General features: G+C 35.8%; 2 protein-coding genes across 3 annotated transcripts; one reads left to right on the forward strand and one right to left on the reverse strand.

Annotated features, from left to right (window-relative positions):
* Nucleotides 1–54: 54 nt before the first annotated feature.
* Nucleotides 55–6,219, reverse strand: LOC129571246 (ubiquitin domain-containing protein 1). 2 transcript variants are annotated; one of them, XM_055451021.1, is made up of 4 exons: nucleotides 4,639–6,219; nucleotides 4,035–4,284; nucleotides 3,701–3,941; nucleotides 55–3,544 (listed from the first exon to the last, which is right to left on the reverse strand). In XM_055451021.1, the coding sequence occupies exons 1-4, from the start codon at nucleotides 4,718–4,720 to the stop codon at nucleotides 3,389–3,391; spliced, it is 729 nt and encodes a 242-aa protein (XP_055306996.1). In that variant the 5' UTR covers nucleotides 4,721–6,219; the 3' UTR covers nucleotides 55–3,388. The 2 variants fall into 2 exon arrangements, with proteins under 2 accessions (XP_055306996.1, XP_055306990.1); XM_055451015.1 differs by having other exon boundaries at nucleotides 4,035–4,296; nucleotides 4,639–6,209.
* An 84-nt stretch (nucleotides 6,220–6,303) lies between these two features.
* LOC129571259 (transport and Golgi organization protein 11) lies at nucleotides 6,304–8,286 on the forward strand. Its single transcript, XM_055451030.1, has 3 exons — nucleotides 6,304–6,962; nucleotides 7,064–7,331; nucleotides 7,412–8,286. Exons 1-3 carry the CDS (start codon nucleotides 6,716–6,718, stop codon nucleotides 7,614–7,616), a joined length of 720 nt encoding a protein of 239 aa, XP_055307005.1. The 5' UTR covers nucleotides 6,304–6,715; the 3' UTR covers nucleotides 7,617–8,286.
* The last annotated feature ends 1,641 nt before the right edge of the window (nucleotides 8,287–9,927 follow it).

The following is a 9,927-nucleotide window of genomic DNA, read 5'->3' on the forward strand; positions in this document are numbered from 1 at the left end:
TCAACCTTTCGAAATGCAAAACAAAGCCAAAGCCAAAATAAAAATGCCAATCGATTGATTTATATAAATACATTTATTTCTAAATAATTTCATTATAAATTAAAATTAACATATTCCATAACTAAAGGTGTTTCATTTCATTACATTTAATTTCATAAAAATAGAAGATAATTTGTTTGTCGCATCGTATAAATTGGTTTTTGTGTCTAATTCACGCTTAAATTCACAAATAAAATTTAATATGTGTGTTTTTTCTTGCAGTCAATAAAATAGAAACAAAGGAAACCTTTTCCCGAGAGTGTTTCTGTGTTTGACGTATTCTTCGTTGACACTGCTTTAGTTAGCTGATTCTCTTGGATTGAATCACCTGTCAAACGACAAATCTTTATCGGCTTCGGAATCATCATCCGAAGCATTTTTGAGTTATTAATTTTCCTTTATACATATATTCGTTTAGGTTTCTGCTTATTAAAAAAAATATGATGGCAAAATAAAGAACAATAAAATAAGGTCCGATAAGTTAAACAAAATTATTTCACTAAAAACGAGTATTAAGGAAACAAAATGCAACATTTCTTTTTCTTCTTGTATCTCATAGGCATCGAGATAAAAAAAAATTAAATCTTCGAGCGATGTCATCATATGGTTATTGCGACATTTAAAATCGTAGACAGAAAGAAGAAAAAATACTTTAAAACACAACAAATACGATTACAAATAGGGCTTATGTTATTCAAAAAATTCGTATATCTTCAAGAAAACATGAGCGAAAAATATGCGATCAAATGAACATTTGGGCTTTGTTGAGAGAGAAGAAAAAAATTCATCATTAACGAATAAACAAAAGTGTCATTCAAAAAAGTCTCGAACTGTTTTTCATCCGTAGATGTGGGTGTGTGTGTTTTACTCAAATAATTGAAAGATACACCTGTAATTTCGTTGACAGAGAAAAAAAAACACGAACAATTTCTTTTCTTTCGAAGCGGTGTGTGTTATTGAATGATCTCAAATGAAATGCAAAGTCATTGTAAGATGCCTCGAAAACAATTTTGGCAGTTGCTCACATCGTGATCGATTCTATATAAAAAAAACATACATGTACACCCAAAGTCATTGCCAAAGTGCGTATGAACAAAATACCACGTGAATCAGGTAATAATTATAATTTTCAAAAAAGAAACCCAAATGTTTATCAATGTGCCAGAAAAATTGAATTTGACTCATCATTGATTTTTTTTCGTCATCGCAAACACAAACGCACACAGAGAAGCAAATCGTTAGAGGTGACACACAGCCCAACATTTTAATCATAATAATGAATTTTGCGTTGCTTAAATGATTTTCTTCTTCTTCTTCTTCTTCTTCATTTTGTGTAAATAAATTCAAATGGTGATTCAGTGCGCAAAAAGTCGAATGTCGATGATTCAATATATATGGAAAGAGTTTGTGAGTTGTCCATTTATTGCATGTGCCGCTATCGTTTGACGTTACAGTCATTATGGCTTTTTGTTGTTGCTTTTTTTTTCTAATTAGAAAATTATTGTATAATGAAATACTCTGTGCTCATGCATTAACGGGAAAAACGAAACCGAAACCGAATCTCAATCATGAAAACCTAATTCATGTTCGTGTATGCATGACACAATTGTTACATACGGAAAATGAAACGAAAACCAAAACAATAAATTCCGCATTGTTTTGGATGGTGTAGGAATAGGTGAGTCCTTATATGCCCGCGTCCATATATACTTTGTTGTGAAAAAAATTACATCTTTATCTACTTATCATCGGCTTAATCATTATGTACAAATACAAATGCTAAGGTCCCTATTATTGTTTCCACATTTGCACTCTTGATGACACATGAACTAACTGTGTGTGTATGTGTGTGTGTGTGTGTGAGAGGGAGATTGTGTTAAAAAGAGACGTTGAAGTGAAGCAAATTCTCGATTATTTCATTTTGATCTTTGTCTTTTCTGGTGATTACTGCCGCAACGCAGCAATGCAACAATGATTGAAAAGAGAAAAAATTCAATGGCGAAGATACTTTGTACTTTTGATTCTCTCTCTATCTCTCGGCGAGGAGCTCTCGCTCGTTTCAATGGTTAAAAAAATGTGTTTTCTTCTTCTGTTTCTCTTTAAATTGCATTTGTTGATAAACGCTCATCCACGTAAAACTGACGGGTAAAGGAAAACCAACAACGAATCCCTACATCAAATGGTGTTGGCAAAAGTAATTAGCAGGAAGATTGCACGAATTGTTCGAAGCGGATCGAATAATAATTGAGCTACGTTGAGCATAATTATTGCTTTCAGCGTTTTCGAATAAGTGGCTGTTATTCAAAATTGAATGAATATATGGATTTATTTATTTATTTTTTTGTTTTTGTTTTTGTTTTTTTGATTGAAGAAAGCACCTGAGTTTTAAAAACAAACACATTCACTACAGGAGGGAGCAAATAGATTTTTAAAGTCTAGCATATTGTTGACTCGAAAATGGTGGTAGTAAAAAATAAAGTATTCACATGTTTTCATTTAGTTATCATTAAGATTATTATGACGTATACACCTATCAGCCCTCTTGCTCAGACACTTCAAGTCTATTTGCGTCTTTTTCAATTGGATAAAATTGTACAATTTCTTTCGTTTTGTGTTACCATTCCTTCCAAGAAAACAAAACAGGCAAAAAAAAAATAGAACAGAAAATTATGTGTTTGTGTCTTTTTCAGTGGTAATTTCGAACAAATCCTTAAAAATCGTTTCACATGTTCCAATTCAGGTAAAAGGTAAATAGATTATTTGTTTTCTTCATTTAAAATAACGATTTTTTCTTTTCTTTCTTCTTTCGTTTAACTTCATATTATTCAAACTTAAAAAAATATCTTCATTTCTATATGTTACATCTCATCTAATAAATCACACTTAAATCGTTTTGCTAGGATAAATTCTTTTAAAACTGTGTTGTTATTTTCTCCCTTGTTATTATTGTTGTTATTTTATAAGATCTCCTAATTCATAAATGCACATCATGCACAATCAACTGTGCACAATCAACTGTGGTGATCAGCGCAAACAAAGTGTGTGTGTATTTGTGAATATGTTACACTCTGTGATTGCTGCACTCACACTAGATTTGTATATGGGGGAAGAGGAGGAGAGGTTACTGCTAAATGTGTTTTGATGATGCAAATGAATCTCCTAATGATCGAAATCTAATTCGATGCATTTGTATCCCTTTTTTTCTTCTGCTTCTTTTCGCGAAGAAAAAATACACGATTTGCTTCTTTTTTTTCGTCTACACGATGATTTGGTGTCGATGTTAAGTTTTGCTCGTGTGTGACATACCATTCTCTTCGGACAGATACATGGCATAAATATTGTATATTGGCTAGCTATTCACACCGTGATTGTAGTGTTCGGTATTTACAATAACCTGTACAATGTACTGTGGCTGGATTTGTGCGTCCTCGACCAAAATTTTATCGCCCAACAATTTACCGCCGTAAAACCAACGTTGACAGCATGCATCAACATTTTCTTGTGCCTGGTGGAAATGAAAAGAGAACCGAATGAAATCCCACGTGAACCAAATAAAACAACAATGAAAAACCAAAAATAGTAGGTGTTTGTTTGAGGTCATGTTTGCAGTAGGCTAAAGGTCATCGTTAGCCACATCGATACATATGGAAAAATAACTTACTTGTAATTTCTTTTTACACTGGCCGATTGTGTCTTTTGAATAAACGGTTAGTTTTGTATCGGCGAACGATGATGACAAACGTAATTTCAACACCAATTCGGAGCCACCGTCCACTGGTTCCGAATATTCGGCCGGTGAATCTCGTCCATTGTCCTCTTTCACAATATTTATCGGATACGATAAACAATATATGGGTACTTTGTATTGTGTGCCTAACTCATCGTAACATTCCGTTAAGTAGCTGCAAAATAACAATTCAACGGACAACGAATTAAAAAATTTGGTTCCACTCGAAAGAGACGAAAAAAGTTAAAATAGAATATTTCGTATATACCCATTTGGTACGCTAATGTTAGCACCGTCTAAAATGGCCTGTGACAATTGAAAGTCCAGTGCTTCGGCAGCGACTGTTGCAGCGCGTAGCGCATCCCAAATCTCTTTTCTGCCATCGAATGCCGGCGCTGTGTCCCAGAATTCATCACGCTTCGATCGTAGTTGGCCTTCTGTCAGCGGCACATCCGATTTCCAACGTATCGTTTCATGGCATAATGGGTGGTTTTTACGCGGTGGCCCTCCATTTCCACCTATTAAATTATCTGATAAATCAATTTTTGACATAATAATCATTTGGGCGATTGACATTTAGCAACCGCTTCGATTTCATTTCATATCAAATTCAATAACGAAATCGAGCGTGAGCAAGCGAGCGCACATTGTTGTTGAATTTAGATCAAAGTGATTATAAATTAGCACTGCAATCTTATCAACGTTCGCGTAGCGTATTAATGCCGTGCCATTTAAAATGTCACGAAAACCGACACACTGCGACTCCAAACACACAAACGAAAATGTGAAAAAAAATGAATTTCTTTTTGTTGTTGTTATTGTTGCGTATTTTGTCTTTCATTTCATTTCATTTCTCAATGCAATACACTTACCCGAAAGTGGTCGCGATACATTTAATGACGATCCATTTGCAGTATCGCCATCGTTGCGATTTATTCCAATACAGCCACCCATGTTTAGTGTGAAATCGATTCGTCAATCCGTCACCAATAGTTTCAACACAATGTCGTTGAAATGGTTATATTTCCGAATGGCAGCAGCAATCGTGCTCACTCGCTCTCTCTCTCTCTCTCTAGCTCTTTTTCGCTCTCTCTCTATCCACCCGGGGCGATTACTGTTTACTTGATAATTTCCCTGATTATTAAATTATATTTTTCACTTATCGCTGATATTTTTCTCCTTGTTTCAATTTTTTTTCCTGTGTCGATTGAAGCGATTTTTATTTTTGTGTGTGCTTTACTTTTTCTTTCGTTTCTGTGTGTGTTTTTTTTTGCTTTGTTTTGTGTGTGTCTCGCTCGTTTTTATTATTAGTTAGTCACCACAAGTGAGCCTGTGAGAGACCTTCGATTCCAATTCATTTGCTAGTCGCGCAGCGCGCGTGCTTTCCCATCCAATGTGGCTGGTCGCTTGGCTCACTGGCTCTCTAAGACACTTCACTTGAACACAAAAAACAAATTTTGTGTGTTCAACGCAAATATTAACACCTCGCCGTAATGATTGGAACGATTGTTTATTTTGCGCTATTGCTCATGCACTTCAATTAAAACAAACAACGAAAACAAAGGAAATATGAAAACACATATCCGTCACCACTGCCACTAGCTCATCACACACACACACAAACAAAAGTGCACACAAACACGTTCACTCAGCGCGCACCGATCAAAAATTCATAATATCAATAATTATCAGCATTATAGTATATGCCGAAATTAACGAAGGAACAAAAATAAATCACACTTTGGACACAAGATACTATTTCATGACATAATTTTTTTTTGTTCGCTGTCACTTTCGTTTTGCTTTTGATTTCTTCAGTTTGCTTGTATATTTAATTATATGCTCACACTTTTAGTCTGGGGAGACCGAACGTGATAGTTTCACCGCAGTTTCTCTTCCCTTTTCGTTGCGATCAAATTTTTTTTTCGCTTCTCGTCTATGTTTTGTTTGATTTGGTATTTCTATTGACTTTGCGATTCCGTATCGAAGTTGAGTATGAATTTTTGAAGCAAAGCCCAAAATATATTCAATCGGTTACAGCAAATTGTTCCATTCGTATACTGGTCAACATTTTTCTTATCGATATTTGTGCATTACCGCACTTCCAAGCAAAAAAAACGAAATTTTTTTTTATTCATTTGTTTGCCTCACAACATTCACTGGCCAACCTTGATGCATTTCATATCGAAAATTTGTTCACCAAGGAGAGAGAGAGAAAAAAAAACACACTTCACAATTCGATTGATTAAAATACCACATAAGACTAATGCGAAATTAAATGAAATTCGCTTCGGGATATCAACTAAAATTATGAGACTGCATTTGAAAAACACATTCGAAACGGAAGAAAATGAAAATGCAGCGGAACGAAAAAACTTAGAAGAATCAGAGGAATTTCGATGGTGTTACAATGTGTATATACGAAGAATGCCAATGGAGCTATATGTTTGTATAGTATAGGATATGTCAAAAAAATGTCGTCAATGTGGTTGCTTCAAATTTATTTCGATACACAGACTGGTGTGACGTTGGCCACATTTCAACTGAACTCTACACACATTTGAATTTGTACTTTGAATGGAGATTTTTTGCCTTTTTTTTCAATTATTCAATTTATATTTGGAGCAATTTCGTTTTTTTTAAAGCGAATGTATCAAATTAAAGTTAAATTTCATTTTTAAAACCCAGATTTTGTATGAAAATTCATTTTTTTTTCTTCCCGCAACGATTACCATCGGATCAGTTGAGCGCTGCAATGTGACAGTGTTTCGTCAAATAGTCTAAAATGGCGTTGGTCCAGTATTAGACTATCTGAAGGAACTTTGACAGACACTGAAAAAGAAAAACATTTTGGTGGTAGTTCGCAAAGATTGCGTGAATCGACAATTTTGTAAACTTTTTATCATTTCAATTAAAGAAGTCGCAATTGTTTATTGAAAATTGTTCGAAATGGCAGCACCAGGTAGCCCATCATCGTTTAATGGATATGAAGAGGATCCAATTTTCCAGAACAGTCATTACACACAAGATATTAGCGAACAGATGCGAGTACCGAAACGTATCAAAGCCACTGGAGAATATTACGATGATTTCGATATGCCACTGGCCAACGGTACATCGAATTGGGGATACCAGGACAAAATCAACATGACAGTTCCCGATCGAATCATGGTCATTGGACAGGAACAACATTTAGGTGAGTTTTAATTTAACACACACGTACACATACGCACTCGCACATCTCTTTGTGTTTATGTGATGGAATTTCGGATTACCTTATACTGCATTTTTTGCTAGGTACACGCACTGCACCACGTGAAATTATGTTAGACAATTCAATTTTGCAACCGCGCGAAGATAATCCAGTACGCGTATCGACACCACCACGGCAAATTGTTTTGTCGGAACATCGTTTCCCATCGGCAACCGAAGATCAATACACACCTGATGTAGAACAAATCAACGGCCACGAACGTGAGTTCAGTTCGTTGGGTTCCCTGGACGACAGACATTTGGCTGTGAGCAAACCAAAGAAATTGTTTCAAAATGATTTTTTCAATACAAGGTAAGTGACGCACCGTTCGGATTGTTATCAGCATTTTTCATATCAAACTTGAACAATTTCATCATCTTTTTCTATTTCAGTCGCGAGGCTACACCACCGTACGGTGAACATGTGACTCCATCGGAAGAAGTGACACATCTGCGACGTCAAGTGGCTCGATTGAATCGTCGAGTGCTCACCATTGAAATCGATAATTTGCAACGACAACAACGTGAAAAGGTCGTCTATTGCCTTGGTTTAGCTTATTTTCTCATGAAAGCGATCATGTGGCTCAACCGAAACTAAGAAATCTCCCCTTCTCTCCCTCTCTCTCTCTCTCTCGAACGCACCGAACAACCAATTTATTGAACAATTTTGTGCAACAGATGGAAATTAGCGTCGAAAACAGCGACTTTTTTGATAAGAATCAATACAAAAACACTTTCTTCATTGTTCCATGCTACTTAATGCTTAGGGGCAATGTTAAGAATACAAATTGGAAAAAAATGTGAATTAAAGTAGAATAGATGAAAAAAACACACAATTCAAAGACAAACCACATCCATTGCAAAGATACGTATGTTCTTTGAGTTGAAAAATAAAAAAAAATGTAATTCCAAATACAACGTTTCAAATGTGGTGAGCCTTCAGTAAATCCGATAAAAACATGATATTGTTTAATTCACAAAATAATGATTTCGTCCTCAATAGCATGATATCAGTTAATCTCGTGTATAAAAGAAATGTTATTTAATTCTTTTTTTTAATGAGTAAATTAGTAGTGGCTGATTCATTTGAACCCTTAGATTATTTCTTTATCAAGTTAAATTTTACCAAGAAAATCACACAAACACATACACCTTTTGACTAGACTGCAAATCGTATGATAAGTTGATTGTTCTGCATTATTCTGATGAGTTGAATGAAATAAAATCAACTAAATAAAATCAAACCCTACAAAATAGTTTACAAGAAACAATGCATTTTCGGATTTCGTCGCGAGTTGAAACATGGATGAGTTTGTAGCAAGAGGTTTGGTTCAAAGTTTAAAGTTTAAGTTTTCAGTGAAATTAATCATATTTTCAGCATCTTTTTGCATTTTGTCACTAATTGCATGTGCAAATGTCGAGTACAAATATGTAAATATAATCATCGCGATGTGTTCGAGGCGTTGTTTCCATTGGTGTGCCACTTGAAGCTGTTCAATGAGATGACAACATTTCTTCATATTCGAAAAGACGCTGGTGGATGACCTTTACACAGTTTCCACATGCAGCAATTATCAATTTATACTGTACAAAATAACATTGCATATAAAAAGCGTTCTGGTTAGCTATGGTCGATTACAATGTAGTCGCGGCGTCAAATCAAAAACTAACCAAGAGTTGAGGGCGTCATAAAGAGAGATATGTGCATCTAATTATTTTTTTTTTATATTTTTCGGTAAGTCTATAATTTGACGGCGGTGAACAAATGCCAGTTTCTTGGTTAAATGAAGTTTAATTGAGTGTTTTTGAGTCGTAATCAAGTAGTCGCGGTCGCAGATAGACAAACAACAACAATGACGATGACGAAGACAACGGTGAAAAAAAATGCCTCATAACAATACAATGCCAACAATTCAGTGACAATAGCGAATACATGACCGGTGGGAAAATGTGGAAATGAATTTTTCACCCAAACTGCCATTCTATGCAGAATCATCAAAAATTATATGTTGACCGTATCACGCTCCCCATGCACACACACACACTCACATTCTTGGCTCGTGTCGGTTGTTTTTTTCCCTCAATTTTCATGCATAAAATTATGATGCCGTGAGGAAAATTTGCGAAATCAATGTGATTTACCGATCCAAATGTAATCCATCGTAATATTTGCCAGTTGAACTTTATATCACAACCGAGTCTTTTCATATCACTCGATATGGAAAATGTTCGGCATTTTGAATTTGATTATTCAACGAATTGCGGTGAGAAATTTCGGTCGAAACGGAAAATAACGAACTCTCAAGCATTCGGCTTTTGTGAAGTGCTTCAGGATCACCTTGTATACACACTGGCCGTAAACAATATGCTATGCGAATACGGTGGAGAAGTCGCCAACACACAGAGTGCACACACCGATACCACTTGAAGTGTTCATTCACATCAAATACATTCGCTTTTTTCATTCGTTCATTCACTCAATACACTCAAAGCGCGTTGTCGAACACAATGTGTCTGTTTATTTACAAAACGAACGAACGAACGTTGCACATTTCATTGTGTTGGCTGTGTTTGCTTCGCGCTCGACTTTTTTTCTTCTCCTTTTCTTCTTCTTCTGCTTCTTTTGCATGCTTTCTTAGGTTGGCGTTTTAATTGTGCACTTGAGGCGAACGTATGGTTTTGGTATGCTTTGTGCAGAGAGCGCACTCCATCCACCAATACATTCGCGGTAGGTACATGCGCGCGCGCTCTCTCGTTCGATCGATTGCCAATGTGCAAGTGAAACGGCGGTGTTGTGTGCTGATCACACGTTTTGCCCGTTCGAGAGAGAGAGTGTGTGTGTGTATGTGGTGTCGCTGGCAGAGCCAAACCGCGATCATTGTTGTGCCAAAACCAAAAAAGACTTGTTT

This window comes from Sitodiplosis mosellana, unplaced genomic scaffold, assembly GCF_009176505.1.
Source record: "Sitodiplosis mosellana isolate CC-2019 unplaced genomic scaffold, AAFC_SMos_1.0 Smas_scaffold_1, whole genome shotgun sequence".
NCBI lineage: Eukaryota > Metazoa > Arthropoda > Insecta > Diptera > Cecidomyiidae > Sitodiplosis > Sitodiplosis mosellana.

What these genes read in the sequence shown, in the direction of transcription:
- LOC129571246 (XM_055451015.1), bottom strand. Translation starts at nt 4,720, where the DNA reads ATGGGTGGCTGTATTGGAATAAATCGCAACGATGGCGATACTGCAAAT. An exon ending in TGTATCGCGACCACTTTCGG is followed by an intron (nt 4,297 to 4,638) that starts GTAAGTGTATTG and finishes TTGATTTATCAG; the next exon opens with ATAATTTAATAGGTGGAAAT. An exon ending in AGTGTAAAAAGAAATTACAA is followed by an intron (nt 3,545 to 3,700) that starts GTAAGTTATTTT and finishes CATTTCCACCAG; the next exon opens with GCACAAGAAAATGTTGATGC.
- LOC129571259 (XM_055451030.1), top strand. Translation starts at nt 6,716, where the DNA reads ATGGCAGCACCAGGTAGCCCATCATCGTTTAATGGATATGAAGAGGAT. An exon ending in TGGACAGGAACAACATTTAG is followed by an intron (nt 6,963 to 7,063) that starts GTGAGTTTTAAT and finishes ATTTTTTGCTAG; the next exon opens with GTACACGCACTGCACCACGT. An exon ending in AATGATTTTTTCAATACAAG is followed by an intron (nt 7,332 to 7,411) that starts GTAAGTGACGCA and finishes TTTCTATTTCAG; the next exon opens with TCGCGAGGCTACACCACCGT.